We start from the raw sequence: 16,833 nt of genomic DNA on the forward strand, positions 1-16,833 counted from the left end.
TATTATAGGACTGAAATTCGAGTGAAAATGATCTATAACATTCCAGAAGGAGTTGTGTTTCGTGGAAAAAAACGGAACTGTTAGGAGTTAACAAGGTCAATGTCAAACACGGAATACATTTTAGAATCTTAAGAAAATATATAAAACATTAAATATATCATATTTAATATATTAAATTATATATATTAAATGTATTTGCAAATATGCGTGATATAAAAGTACACAGCATTTATCAAAAATAAAAATGATTTTCCATGTGGTCTCAGACTACTGGAGACTCTTATGATTCTTGTAGACTTCTTTTTTGCCTTTTTAAAGTTTTTGCCAGACTGGAGAGACAGCAAATGATGGGACGAGAGAGAGGGGCACAGGAGCCGGGAAAGGACCACGAGCCGGGATTCGAACTCGGGTCGCCCACAACACTTTTTCCGCAACATATACCACTGGCACAAACGGATTTCTATTATTTAATACAAATATAGTAAAAAAAATTTTTTACACAATAATCAGAGCGGTGATGAATGAAGTGAGAGTATGAGAGTGTGCTCTTTATTGACATTCATTAGAGGTCTCTCTCTCTCTCTCTCTCTCTCTCTCTCTCTCTCTCTCTCTCTCTCTCTCTCTCTCTCTCTCTCTCTCTCTCTCTCTCTCTCTCTCTCTNTCTCTCTCTCTCTCTCTCTCTCTCTCTCTCTCTCTCTCTCTCTCTCTCTCTCTCTCTCTCTCTCTCTCTCTCTCTCTCTCGTGGTTAAACAGATGGTGGGGTTAAATCTGAATGATGTACTACATCTCCCAGGTGAGCTCTATATCTTCTGGTTCTCTCGTCGTGTTTTCACAGCTGGCAAATCTGCAGCGGGGCGTCTGTGAAGAGCCTCACTGGTCTAATCTACTGTGAGAGGCTTTTATTACTGATCGCTAATTACTCCCTTATCTCCCGCTCTCTTTCTCTCGCTCAATGTAAGAGACAGTCAAGAGGTTTAGAGGGCGTAAGGTGAATAAACATCACGCAATGTTCAATATGTTGTTTTTTACAAATTGCTCGCACAGTTTTGTCAGACTAGTATGGCAAAGAGTAAAACTATCACAGCTCACACATCTTTGATTTCTCATAACCAAGCCTGCCAATCCGAATCTGTATACACATATGTGTGAATGCTGATTTTCAATGAACAACTTGATCTGAATAAATATAGATCCTATGCCGAATCAAAATTACAATAGTAACTGCTCAAAATAAGCACAACATGAAGTACATCATATTGTATGTCTTTATCATGTTCTGCATACATGCTATACGAAATCAGACAAGATACTTCACACAAAGCAGAAAATACTCCAGTCTGTTCTTCTCAGCGATGGAAATGAATCTAATTTTAGGGTGTGACAGTTTTCTGAACAGAACCAAAGGTCCACAGAGACGTGCGAACACAGAACGAAGACACCAAACCTCGAAAATAGACTGGAAAGAAGTTAAAAATATCACCGCGTCTGTCTGAAGAAGCTGGAAGAAAATGGGGCAGAGGACAGGAAGTGCGAGGAGAGGAAGTCAGACGAGATACAGGTGCAGGAGCGAGAGAAACCCTGTGAATCTGATGATCTGAACGGAGGAAAATCAATCACGATTATCGTGACCTGCGGAGATGGAGCAGGACTCCGCATCGGCACAACACAACTGGGGAGTGAGTTATTCCTTTATTTACAGTAAACCAGACGGTAAAACAAACAGATGTGGATTTTTCTAGATTTAGTTTCTACTCAGGAAAAGAAGACCGGCTACAGCCCTGCTGAGAAATGATGCTCAACAACAGACAGTGTTCAAGTAGACTGAGACGACGGTGAGAAACAAACACCTTAAGATCCACGGGAGAACAGATCCATTTTCATAGATAAACGTAGATGTAAATATATTAAAGGTGTGCTGAACTGGCCTTTTTTATTATTTTATATTGTTGCATGAGGTCTACTTATGACGTTTGCGTGGATTTAACATTCGAAAACATCAAAACCAATAAGTAATAGGCTATTTTCTACCCGGGTTTTGAGGCCATCTCGTCAAACGCTCTGTTTTAATGGGCATGGCGCATTGAAGACTTGGAAGTAAACGCCCACTGCTATGATTGGATAGCAGTTTGCATAGTCAACTTAGTTGGAGCCTTCTGTGAATTTGGTTAGACACGTAACATTAGGTTACACATTATCAGGGCATATCAAGCGATCTCTTAACAAAACAATAGTGACGCATAGTACAAATATGTTTTACTCACATCAGATTGCTGCGCCATTCCTGTCGGATGCAATATTGACTGCTCACTCAGCACTGCTTTTTCATTTTAGTCTCTCCGCAAATCCAGCGCCTTGCTCACAAAAGAAAACTACGGTGAAATGACGCAAACAAATGCTCAATGTTTCACCCACGTGAGCAGGAACGTACTGAAAAATAAACTTCAACCACGCATTACTAATATCAGAATCCGAAGGAAGCGACTGGTCGCTCTAAATAAAAATAACAGTGAAAGAAGTCCTCACTTTTGCACATATGACACGGGGCTAGCCGCTCTCGAGAGCCCTTCGCTTAAGTGACAGGGTTGCCAGATCTTCACAGAGAAAATAAGCAAATAAAGACAAGACAAAAGCAAGCCTTAAAATGCAAATTGTTTATATATTTTATAAGACCAAAAATTTTTTTAATCTGCAACAGACCATTTATTAAGACCTAAGTGCCGAGGCTTTTTGATCTAAGGCTAAACGACAAGCATAAAAGCGCTTATCAATAACAAACATGGCAACAAGCATAAAACCGAGCATAAACACAACACGTCGCATATCAGCAGTTAAGTTTAAACTGACGGACAAAACAAATCTTTAGCCGAAAAATATGTCGCTATGGTTACCAGTTTGTCAATCATCACAAATGCGGGAGTGTGTACTAAGTGTGGCTAAAGTCATTCGCGAACCAGTGGGCGGGGCTAGAGAAGTAGTCGTTGATATTTTTCTGTGGAGGCGGTGTTCAACCTATCTATTTCTATAGGTGCATTCCAGGACCTGGCGTTCGCTGAGCCTGATGTCAATAACAGTTGTAATTTCAGTAACAAGGGCGTTTTCAGTTCTGACACTTACAGGACGTTCGCTTGAATACGATTCCCTCTTACATAACAAAAGCTCGGGTTAAAATTGAGGTCTTAATTCATCGCCCCTTTAAGGACTGTATAGAAGCATTTTTATTTAAAGGGTTCACACATAAATAAAAATTCTGTCACAATATTTTGCCTTCGTGTTGTTCAACACTCTTTTCGCATGTAAAACACAAAAGAAGATATTTTGAGAAATGTCTCAGTGGTTTTGTGTTCATACAATGAAAGTCAATGGGGTTCAGTGTTGTTTGGATATCAACATTTTTCAAAATGTATTCTTTTGTGTTCTGCAGAAGAAAGAAAAGTCATACTGGTTTGAAATGACATACTGTAAGGGTGAATTAAAGGAAGAGTTCACCCAAAAATGGTCCCCATTGACTTGACCATAGTTATTTTTATTCCTATTATGGAAAGTCAATAGAGACCATTTTTTGGGTGAACTATTCCTTTAATGAAGAAAGAATGTTCATTTTGGGTCAACTATACCTCTAAATCAGCATTTTAAGCACGGAAACCAATGTAAAAACAAAATGTGAATGCTACATAATTTCTTATGAACTTATAAGAACTGAATTGTCATGATAATTATATCGCAATGCAAATATCAATACATCACCCAAAAGAATGTTTCTAAAGCAAAATAACTTATTGAAGGGTGAAAAGCGAGCTAGTCAAAGGCAACAATGGCAGGAGAAAAACTCAGTAAGAAACAATCAATCAATCTCCTCAGAGAGAGAGAATCTCTATCAGTTGCCACTAGAATTGCTCTTTCCCCTCCAAATCTAAACTGGCTCTTAAAGCAGTGCTAACCTTTAAAAAGACACAGTCTCACAACTCCCCGCTGCACTAACATTTACCAAACACACAGCTCCGCCGAGGCCTATACTTCTGACATTCTGTGTGTGTGTGTGTGTGTGTGTGTGTGTGTGTGTTATAAGGGCCACATGGTGAATTCTAACACTCTCAAAAAGGGATACACTCAGCCACCCCAGAGCATTTCCACAAAATGTGTGACCACGGCACGCACACGCGTGTGAGACCTGTGACACGCAGGACCAAAACACAAGAATACCTGCGAGAATTTACTATATGTGACTTTTAAAAATCAAAGATTTTTTCATAGAAAGACTTTTGACCCTTTTGAGATGAACCTGGTGAAATTTCTCACTATTTCATTCAGCAAACAGTAGCCTCTTTCTATTCAGAACACCTGAAGTGAAGGAGAAATGATTAAATAGCCCTGCCATAGACGTGCATTAAAATAAAGGCTTTCATTACACAGTCTGTTATGGGAAATGTATGCTTCAGACCACGACGTCTATTGTTGTTGTACACACGGTGACAAATTCCATGCTGGGAACTGTGATACTTGCGGAAATAAAAACAGGCTTTACATTTCCAGAAGAAATACAAGTCATTCCAGTACAAAAGCAAAGCTTTCTTCAATAAGCCATGAGACTGTAGGGATCGTTCATGTAGAGACGCCAACATCTATAAGAAAAGTTCACCCCAATTTTTTTACCACCATCATGTCATTTAAACTCTTTATATAACTTTTTTTGTCTGTGGAAAACAAAATATGATATTTTGAGAAATGTCTCAGTGGTTATGGGGGTCTATGCTGTTTGGTTACCAACATTCATCAGAATATTTTCTTTTGTGTTCTGCGGAGGGAAGAAAGTCATACAGGCTTACAATAACACGAGGGTGAGTAAGTGATGACAGAATTTGTATTGTTGGCTGAAATAACCCTGTAATACTTTGAGATAGAGATTCGAACAAACAAAGCCGAGCATGTGCAGTACCCAGATAGCACAGGTACATCTGCAAGATGTCTGCTAAAGATCTGGAAAACATCTGCTATGTTACATCTGATAAACATCTTGGAAAATAAATTCGAAATCATACACATTTTAGATGTACGATTTAGATGTCTATATGAAATCTGACAGGAAACATCTCAGAGACGTATTGCAGATGAGCAAACAATAAAAAAATACATCTTGCAGATGTAAATGCAGACATCAAAAAAATACGTCTCAGAGACGTATGTGTGCTATCAGGGTAAGTTAAGTGAAAAGGTTTCCAATGAGTCAGAATCACTGTAAAAATGATTTTATGGCTTTGTAAATAAAACAAAAAAATATATATGTATTTTTTGCAAAGAATAATTTTGTTGAAGTAAAAACTTTATATAATTTAGTAAAATCTACATATGTACTTAATTTAGACTTGTAAATATTAGACACTTAACACTCAAGTAAATTTTACTTGTGATTATTTGGCAAATGTACAAGAATTGATAAAGTACGCGTGGCAATTAAAAAAATCAAGTAGAATTTACGCCGACGTCCAGCAATCTAAGCATGCACGAAAAAGAAGCTAACACGCCATCATCACGAAGAGCTTCTCCATTTTCTTCTACAGGTAAGTAGTTGAAAAAAGAAAGGCATTCTATTTTGGCATATTCGATTTCATGTATTCGGTAATGGAGATAACATTGAACAACTGAGTTGTCATCGCTTAATTCTGTACATTTTCTGCACATTTGTAAAGTTTAGAGTCGTCGACAATATTTAGTCTAAACCAACGTTATACAACATCTTACAATCTCTAGTTTTACATAAAGACACATTAAAGTAATGCATTTGTTACATTACCTGTGATATACGTTTTTTACGATAGGTTTTGTTTTGTGTGACTGTGCAGTGGTTCGTAAAATTTATATACTACATCTTAATACCTCAAGTAACATAACTACGTCTAAAACCCGTAAATATGTGACTTCACCCGTGATATGATTATTATGATTCTTAAATGAAGAAACGTGACGATTGTTTCAACAGTCATAAGACCACATCTACAGCAGATGCGAGTGACGCGATGCTTAATGGGGTTTATATTCTCTTTTAGCGTCTGGTGTTAATAATAATGCGTCGGATCTGAACTTGTTAGTGATTGCCGTTTCGTTTTATTGCGTTTGTATGACATTCTGGTTGCGTCAAATAACGTAAAACAGACAGACTCTTATGTTTAACCTTATTTGTTTCAGGGGTGCGAATGCAAAAAATGATATTTGCTTTGTAAATGGAATTTGACAGTTTACTAATTACTTCTTTTTATGTTTTCTTTATCGCAGAATACAGTATATTTCTCATGTGGATCCTGTTCGTTGTGTCCGTCAATTGGAAGGGAAGCAGAAAAGGGACCAAACATTAATTGTTGTCTTCAGTTCACATAGCATAGACAAAAGTGTAAACGGTTTCAATAAGTGAGCAAAAGTTTTATGTGTCATTGCACACAGATGTTTACTGCTTGAGCTGTTTAAATATTTACAAGTATTGATCGTAAGCATTATTATGCATCTTAAAGTTGTCTTAAAGATCTTAAGTTTCTGTAAGGGCATGTTATTCCTTAAAATTAAGCTCTTAATAAAAAACTCTTGATTGCACATTTGTTGTCACAGTACTATTCTGTCATATTGTAACAGTAACTCATTTTATTTAACTAAAAATAATTAATAACAATAAATAAAACAAGTCAAATTTAATTAAAAGAGAAATAGAGTTTACTTAATTATATCAATTATTTACATCAGATCAGTAAGTAAAAACTACACAAAAAAATTTAACAGGCCAAGTTATATATGTGCTTATTTTACTTTGTTAATTATACTGAACTTCCTTAAGCAAGATTTACATAGTTAAACAGGTATGAAATTTACTTATTAAACCTGAGTGCAAAAACTTGCAAAAGAAAAATTTACTTGTAATTTTTTTCAGTGTACATTCATGTTTTTTCAAATGTTTAAAAAAGCCAAGGACCCCAATTGTTGGAATTACAATGTGACTTACATATCTGCTACTATCTCAAAAAACATTGTATTTTCAAGGGTATTGCTATTCTTTACAAACGCAACTGAACAATTGATGTTGACGTCAGTTGAGTCTTCTTGTTTGCTCCGAGAAATTCAGATTTTTATAGGCCTATACCATCTCATCTAAACAGCACAAATGTCACTCATGACCTGATTTCTGTTGCTTTGATTTTAATTCAAAGGATTTTGGAAACACAACTGCAGGCCTTTATTAAAATGTTTCTAAAGGTAGATAGACTTTGAATGAGTCATGGAAGCAAAGACTGCGGTTATTGTGAGTTTGGACAATGCAGGAACACTATCAGCTCCAAAAAACTGCATTCCGCAACCTGCGGGGAAATATCTGCATTTTGAGCCATGGACGTCATCCTGAAACAAGCTCCAAACAGGTGATCTGAAACATTAATCTGCGAGCAGCTCTGGTGTCTCTTAAAAATCGGTTTAATTAAGTGTACGACCAGGGGAAGCCAATCTTGGATCCGGCTCTTTTTCTATGATTAAAAGAAAGCCTGGTTTACATATCCCTGGATTACATACGACTGGATCATTACGAGAAAATCCAGCCAAGCTCAGTAACACACAGACAATGTTTCATGAATCAAAGAGCTCAGAAACCTGCTGCGTAATGAGCACGGCACACGCGGGCTAGCGGAATTAAAAGACTTAGTGTTAATTGGTAGCGATGGGAAAACGCGCTCGAAAACGTGGCAGTGACAGCAATGATTGAGATTTTTTTAACAAATTCAAAATAGTTTACTTCTGTAGATGTCACCTTGCGGTTCAATTGATCAGAGTCAGAAAAGCAAACGCATATGACTAACAGGACAAGATCTTGTATGCTGGATGGAGGACTAGAGGGACTGGAAGGCTTGAAACCACGTTTTAAAAAATATAGATATCCGATAGGCTGATATACTAAAAGCTAAAAAACGTCCATTTCAAATTCACAAAGACTTTAAAAATGCTTTAAAAAATACCCAGAGCGTACATCAAAAACTAAATGATGAGAGTTTTGTTGATGCAACAATTACATCAATTATGACCGTTCACATTGAGGTTACACTGCAAAAAAAACGGATTAAAATGGAAATAGTCAATGTATTGTGTTTTTGCTCTTTACATTGCCATCCAAAAAACAGATCTGTGTCACATTGATCACATTCTACAGCAGTGTAAACATGCAATTCTTTAACAGATGTAACCAGGCTCACCGAGTGGTCCTTGAGGTCCAGTTACAGCATAACATCCAACGCTAAAAGAATCTCCTGGCCCACGCCTTTCAACCAAATCTTTCTCTGCACACCCCCGAGTGAGATGAGGAGAGTATTCTGCATTACGACAATTTGCTGCCGTTTTATTTGTGTTTTGCTTTACAGCAAAAAGCTCAGAGGCATATCACGGATAAAAGATCCCACAAGTGCTACTGTAAGTATTCAGTCGTGCAGAAGTAAACGATGAGATCAAAGGAATACATCTTAAATAAAAACGCAGCAGGCTACCGTTGGCTGCACGGCAACAGGTCACAATGGCGCGTAAAGTCGCATGGACTGCAAATTCACGGAGGGACCGGGGCTGTATTTCCATGAAATTACATTTCAGACATATCGTCAAGGTCAGTATGGGAACATAGAACATTGTTCACTCATGCATAGCTTAATTCACATTAAAAAAATGTATAGCCAAATATTGCCGCTTATACAAACAAAATCACAAATGTAGTTTTATTTTGATCATAATTGTATGCGTTTTTACTCTTCAGGTGTACATTTTTATAATTCAGCCTCAACTCCATGACTAGTGTTGTTTTACACTGGTTATGTTTTGTTAAACATATAAACTTAATATTATAATAATATAACCCCTTTTCATCATATTCCAGCAAACATAACTCAGTGACTAGGGCTGTCAAACAATTAATCGCGGTTAATCGCATCCAGAATAAAAGTTTGTGTTTATTAAATATGTATACATGTATGTGCACGTATAATTGTTTATGAATACAAAATTAACACAGTACACAAACATACATTATGTAAACACAAACTTTCACTCTGAATGCGATGAATCGTTTGACAGCCCTAATCATGCCGTGCACCTTTACTTAAATAACGCTCCCATCCCGTCCAACACATCCAACTAGACAAAGATGTTCTTTCAGATAAAAAGGCCAGAGAACGGATTGATTCATTAGCATAATGCCCTGCTGTCCTGCTTCTCTTTGGGAGACGTGCAAAACTGGCCCCCTACATTAGCCTGAATGATTTCCAATGTGGTAGAGCTCAAAACAGACCTATACAACCTCCTCTTCAACACACAGAGGTGTGAAGTGACCTACATGTGAATATACAAACACACAAAAGCACACCGAGAGATGCCCTTTGCGATGACAACAGGCTCAGATAACTCAGCCGAGACAAAAGACTGTTATTTTCAGAAGAGATCTGGAGATACAGCTGTACAATCACACACACACACACGCACACACACACGCACGCACGCACGCACGCACGCACGCACGCACACACACACACACACACACACACACACACTTACTTCTGTGCCTGGTTGCTGTAGCTGTCATATGAATCATATCCCTGGTCATCGTAAGCCGTTCCGTATTCATCATCGTATTCCTACAGAGGAGAAAGTATATATCAGCATATATCTTTGCAGTGGTTTAACTGGATTTTATAGTGTTTCCTGAGTGTTTGCTTGTAAAGTACTTCATAATTCAGAGCCTAAAGTGTGTAATTCCTGAACCACTAGCATCACAAAAAGCTAAAATAATGACTGACTCAGACAGGTTTCCTGAAAATCAAATAGAGCAATATTTATATATTTTGTGGGGAACTGCATACTGAATCTACATATTTCACTGGGATGGGAAAAAGCATTTGAACCTTAAAAATACACACATTACAATTAAAAAGATCAAAATTGAGAAAACAAATTTATATATAAATATTTCATTCATTCATTCAGTTTTATGTTATTTCTTTCAGTTTGTAAAATCCGTGACCTACTGGGGTCACTGGTCTCTTTAACTACACAAATAAATTATTGTTGTATTATTTCAACCCATCGTTGGGTCAATAATGGACAAACCCAACCGTTGGATTAAACTGACCCAGAGAATGTTTCAATTTGACCCAACAATGGGTTAAAAAACCCAGCATGTGGGTTGAAACAACCCAGAATAGGTTCATTTATAACCCAGTCTATAATATAAAACATATAAAGTTTTCTCACAAATGTATTTGACCTGCTGGAGTCGTTTCGATTACTTTAACGATGGATGTTTGTACTTTTCTGAGCTTTTTATGAGTTTGAGCCCTTGCCTTCAGGTCGAAGATTTAGGATGGCAATGTCTCTTAAAAACGGGCAGAAATTCGTTTTCACCACAAGCAGTGAAACGTATAAATGACAGACAGATGTTTTTTTATGTTGTTGTGTTGTATAATGTATGTTGTGTTGTATTAATGTGAACGCATGTTGAAAACCCACTGAAACAGAATTTCCCCAAGGGGACAAGTACTACTACAACTACTTCTCTGTGTTAACAGCTATATAAAAAGACAACAAGATGGCATTTTCATATATAAAATTATTCATTTGTGTTCAACTAAACAAAGGAAGTCATATACATCTTACATCAGAATTTATCAGAGAGCATTTGGGTGAACTATCCCTATGCTTTGAGAGAGATGACCAGACTCCATGGAAAATATTTCATTTGATCACGGTCAGAAGATCTGCACTTATGATGAAGCATCTAGACTCCTGGATCCACCAACACACACCTCCAGATTATGCCGAGAGGTTAATCTACTCATCTGAACCCGATCCAATATTAATACTCATATCCAGAGCAGAAATAGCGGCGAGTGGAGTTCATAAAACTGAAAAGCTCTTCACTTAAATGAAAGGTTGTGAAAGCGTTTCATTAAGAGGAAGGCTGATATGATTTTGACACTGTAATTAACATCGCATAATAACCCTTTAACTGTGGAAAATGAAACTTCATGGAGGTTAATATCTAATGTAGCTATTATTGTGACACGTCGCAGATTGCTTTATGACACACATGGCTCAAAGGGCGCCGCCAGATACAACGTGATATGTTTGAGAAAATCAAACGAACCAGCCATCGCAAAGCCGGCACACGTCGGCAAAAACACAACACTGGACATTAAAGCTCAATTTTGCTGCGTTTCTTGCAAATTTGGGATAAACAGACTCTGACCCCTCCCTGATTCAACTCACCCGGTCCGGCTCAGTTTCAAATCCATCTGCCCTCAATTCACATTCGTAAAATCCCCCTCAAACACAAAGACGGAAAACCCTCTCTTCACATTCAGAGTTTCATCTTTAATCCATTTAAACTGTGTTTTGGAATGAAGTTTTGTAAAAAAAAATACAGAGGGCTGGATGAAAAGAGAAGCTTTGCTTTTTACGATTAACCTTGCGAAGGTTATGATGGCTAATTCGGAACACAATATAGTGAACACCTAAATCATATTAAATACGAACTGAATATTATTAGAATAATACCTGTAGCCCTTTCCAATCTAACGCACACAAAAATGAGGTCGAAAAGATGTGATTGACCAATAAGAGCGGACCAGGACGTCTCCATATGAAGCTTTCCCCCGAAGCATCTGGCCAAACACTTTCATTGACTTTTTATCCAAAAGCAAATGGACTGAAATCAAACCATCAGTATCGAAAGCTGTGCGTCTCTCTGCTTTGCTTTTTAAAATGAAGATTTTCAGCATTTAAACAGAAAAAAATCCCTTTTAAATGAAAACATCAACTCATCTTCTTTCTGAGCCAAAACAGGACTAGACTCGCTCAGCTATTTATAACTGAAGATATTTCCATTGTGCGGTCGCGGATGACAGCGAAATCGTTCTGTAAGACTATGAATATATCATAAAGTGAAAATCTCTCACAGTTTGAGGAGAAAAACACCGTTGCTTTGCTTGATTAGTTATGCAAAGGTTGTGATCGAATAAATCATACAAAAACCAGAGAGACAGAGAGAGAGAGAGAGAGAGAGACATTCAGGAAAAAAAATCAATTCAGAAATCTTCAGTTTAGTCAATTGCATTCTAGCCATGTCTCTGTAAAACGTCATTATTTGCCATACAATGACGCCTATAAATCACACCTATTATGAATCGCATCTTATTCACAATTTGTGCAATTAACTTTAGGCTACTGGCATCTGTAGAAAGCAGGAGATGATCTGAATTTTAATGACAGGCGATGTTTGTGCATTATTATTATTAATCACGACAGCATTTATTCATCAAATGATGAGAATGTTACATATCCAGCCATGCGGCATGTTGTGCGCATTTTCTGCATTTCAAAAAGCCGATTCAGGTGTCTGCAGCCCCAGCAAAGCATGCCACAACATTACAGATGCAACACAGAAACCGAGCGTGAATCCGGCAGAGCATGCAAATACAAGCCAACATAACCGAGCGCAGTTCATTCTTTGCGCATTTACATCCATGAGCAAGATAAGAAAAGAACAACTTCCTCGAAGGAGACTGTAAAGAAGCTGAAAGTCGGGCCTGGTGGCATGCAGGGTTTGATCAAGACGCTGAAATTAGACGGGCGAATGTCACACGCCAGGTTGAGAGAAGTGAAATCTCAGTTTGCGCGGCACGTCAGATCGTTTGACATGCGACGTGCGACTGAACAGCTGTGCTTTGAATAACAGACTAACGGGTTTCGTGCGCTCTAGTTTTTTGTGGGATGTGAAACAGCTCGCTGTTTGTTCTCGACGGTGCGCTCATGCCGTCGATACAGAAGCATTTGAAGATCTCTCAGAGTCTTTCTCGCTATGATTTGAAATAATAGAAATATTGAGCGTTTGAAGCCGTGGCTTGAGGAGAGAGGGGCTTTTGTGTAGATTTGTAAAGATTTTCACAGGGAATTTGATCAAACGGACTGAGGAACAGAATATAGCATAGCGCTGCACTGTGGTGTTGTAGGCTACATTCACACAAAATCAAGAAAAATCTTCCATGAAAAAAAAAGTATAAATGTAGTTGGTAATAAAGCAGAAAAGCTTTCAAATGTTTCTGAATCAGCAGCGTTCATCCTGTTTCCGATCTCATCTGAGAGAACTCTATTTTATCCGCTATTGACATTACAGGTGCGATCTATGAGCGACGAGACGACTGAGCTTCATTTAGGCTGATTTAATGCTGCCAGCTCGGGTCTCAGCGGTGAGACGATCAGAGCTCGGCTGGACGGAGCTCAGGTAAACAGTGAGAGCGAGAGAGAGCTCTATTAGACTGAAGTAAAGCCATGTAATCACATTACATTTACCTTCTCCAGCACAGCGCCAAGACTGCATTAGAGACACCCAGACAAACTCAATCATGTTTAGACTCACACACGGATGAACACACACACATGCACTTATCTAGTAAATGAAAGCATCTAAACAGGCAAATCAGGCAAACTTATGGCGGAAAACCGAATGTCCCGTCTGGAAAAAAAGAGAAAAGAGACGTCACATCACATCTCATGTTTTTTTAATCTCGTTTATCATTAGTAGTGTTTAAAGGTGCTCTGTGTAATATTTAGGAGGATCTATTGCAGTGGCGTAAATTTGTTTTGAAAAGTGGTGGGGACAAAGGTGACACAATCAATACTTTAATAAATTGTTTCTGTAATAACTCGTTGGGAATATTTATCATATATAGTGGGCGGCCCGTCCATTGGCTACTCTGCTTTTCGACTCCAGCTCTCACAGTATGTGGTTCCCAAACTGTCATTTGGGGAAGGTGACTTGGCTGTTGCGATGCATTACACTTAAAAGCTGTTTATTCCTATAACTAAATATGTCACTTGTTCATTGGTTTACGCAATTTTGTGTTTGGACACTGGATGCACAAGCAAGCGCCGCGAGCGCGGATGATGCACGCATTTCATACTGGCTGCGTTTCTGAAGTCGTGGCTCTCTGTCTTCTGCAAATATAACTTATACGAATGTGAGCAACGGGAGATGGCGAGAAAGCGGCGCATCCTGCGTTTTCCCAAGAGATTTAGATGTTAATGACCCCTAAACAATCAACACCTTCCGCAAGCATCTCTTCCAAAAAAGTGATGGGGACATGTCCCACCCGCAAATTACGCCTATGATCTATTTACAGAAAAGCAATGTAATATACGTAACTGTGTTCAGAGGTGTATAAAGACCTTACATAATGAAGCGTTGTACCTTAGAATGAGCCATTTCCATCGCATACACCGCGGGCCCCTGGCATTGAATTCTCCATGTTGTTTCTACAGTAGCCCTAAACGGACAAACTGCTCTAGAGAGTGTTTCATAAATACGTTATCTGCTTCGGCAAAGAAGCGAAAACGCGACGACATCTTAGGTCTGTGTTAGCCACCTTATAGTGCTTCGTAAGGGAGGGGGGAGTGAGACGTTGGTTGCAATTCGCAACCTCACCACTAGATGCTACAAAATATCATACAATGGACCTTTAATGTACATGAGAATCTACTTTAAAATTTCATTAAAGTTATGTCTTCAGAAATTTGATGCAAGTATTATAGCCAAATTTCTACACAAGTTTGGTTTTCACTATATTTATATGAAAATGATATTATTCAAATAAAGACATTATATATTCTCTAAACCTCACCTCTCATTTCTAATACCATGTACTGCATTACATTAGAAAAACACGATTTGGTCGAATTATAAGCCTTTTTATCTGGTTGGTTGTCATGATGTCATGACATTTGTCCCTCACAAATATAGCAAAACCTCAAACAGACATTCACCTTCTTGACAAATGTGTCGCACACACACACACACACACACACACACACACACACACACACGTACAAAATGAGATGACTTGCATCCACCAACACAGAGCCCTGCCAGCGAGAGCATGTTGACAAAAGTCGCGTGTGTCCAGAACTGATAAAAGCAGACGTTGATCTGAAAACTAAACACAATGCAGACAACTGAAAATCTCTGATGTTTCACACTCAACAGGGCTTTTACATCTGTGTATGAAGGTCTTGACATCACACAGGTTACAACCTGTATTGAGAAAGACACTGATGTTTGTCAAGCTATGAGATATTCACGATTCAAAGCAGTCAGGGGTCTCCGCTGAAAGTTAATAGCGACACTGAAAACACATTGCCCCCTTAAATTTGCTTCAAATACATTTAGCATTCAGTAGTATAATTTATAATTGAAACAGCCCTGTATTTATCTAGCGCACGAGGGTTTCTAAATTAATGAACAAATTCAAGTACATTAGGAAGATATCATGGTACTTGACCATGTTTTTTTTTTTTTTGCAAATTCAAATACAGTACCATGGTATGTGAAGATCAATATTATATCCAAAATGACAGACACTGTGTTTATTGGGAATCGATCGGAAGAGCTACATGAATAAGATGGTATTTTTCGAATGTTATGATAATGATTCAGAGCTATTGTATATATATACACAACAATATTCTTTAAAAGGCACAAATACATTACAGGAAGCACACATAAGAAACAGACTGACACGGGCGCACACACACGCACGCAGTTTGCCTGAATAACTCCAGCTCGCATGCTCATTTCTACTCCAGCCGTTGGCTTTTCTGGCACATTTCTTAGTTTCACAGCTCCGAACTGTAAAGGTAAAATTCACCAGCTTCACTGCTGGAATACAGAGCACCCAACAAATATGAGCATCCAAATTCCTGTGCATCAAAATTATTCATGACGTATCTGGATGTATAGACGGTTTCAAAGTGACAACATAAACAAACGTTAACTTCCGGTAAACATTCACAAACAATAGAGCGCCTGTAGATTATTTCTGATAACAATCAAAAGAAACCGAGAAGAACCGTTACTTGGCTAAACTTGTCTCTCCAATATTATGAATTTAGACTGTGATACCAAGCTCAACCGCTAGATGTCGATGTACCATACGGTTTCTTTAAATGCGACCAAACAAGACCCATTCAACAAATTGTTTATTTAATAAAGTGAACACAACAAAATTCAACAAATCGTTTATTTAATACAATTATTATACAGTAGAATAATGATATAAATTATTAACATAAATCAAATCGAATATAAATAGTTAGACACTAGCCAAAAGTTAACTGCAGTCCCGGCACGCACGTCCGCGTCTATAGTATAATTATATATATATATATATAATAACTATAGTATAATTTCGGATCCTTGTGTGTAAAAAACAAAGAACCTGAAACTCAAGTTTAACATCTACGCAAAAATTAACCATGGAGATAAACAGCACATAAAAAAAGAAATATGTCACTAAACAAAAGAAGATTTTGGAAAAGCTTTCAAAACTCAAAAAATAAAGCTAACTAACACAAAAACATTTTGAAAATGTTTTTTGAAAACTCTTCAAAGGCAAATTTGAGACATTCACCATGGTAATGTTTATATAAAAAAGTCAGATTTCTTTGCTTCCACAAAATATGCTGTTGAAACCAATGTTGGGTGTAACTAGTTACTAAGTAAATAGTTACTCTAATTTAATTACTTTCCCCTTAAAAAAGTAAAGTAAGGGATTACTTTTGTTTTTTTTTCCTGTAATTTAATTACAGTTACATCTGATGTAATTGAACTTAATACTGTGTAATATATTCAGTCGAAATGACATCAAAATTATAAGTCTAACTTTAAAATGTATGCTTTAATGTCTCCTTCTCACATTTGTAATACATTGGTCAGTTAATACAAATAATTTATGTAGTTATTTATTTATTTTTTAATGAATTAAAAGAGCCGTTTCATGT

General features: G+C 37.6%; 1 protein-coding gene across 3 annotated transcripts in view; it reads right to left on the reverse strand.

Annotated features, from left to right (window-relative positions):
• khdrbs3 (KH domain containing, RNA binding, signal transduction associated 3) overlaps positions 1-16,833 on the reverse strand; it is a 92,461-nt gene that overhangs the window by 12,775 nt on the left and 62,853 nt on the right. For all 3 annotated transcript variants that reach the window (XR_008964524.1, XR_008964523.1, XM_057354575.1), the window contains exon 7: positions 9,559-9,638. Coding sequence is in view for 1 of the 3 variants with exons in the window: in XM_057354575.1 (XP_057210558.1) it covers positions 9,559-9,638 (80 nt within the window). In the remaining 2 variants the exon portion in view is untranslated. The remainder of the gene's footprint in view (positions 1-9,558; positions 9,639-16,833) is intronic.

Source organism: Triplophysa rosa, linkage group LG16 (assembly GCF_024868665.1).
Source record: "Triplophysa rosa linkage group LG16, Trosa_1v2, whole genome shotgun sequence".
Lineage (NCBI taxonomy): Eukaryota > Metazoa > Chordata > Actinopteri > Cypriniformes > Nemacheilidae > Triplophysa > Triplophysa rosa.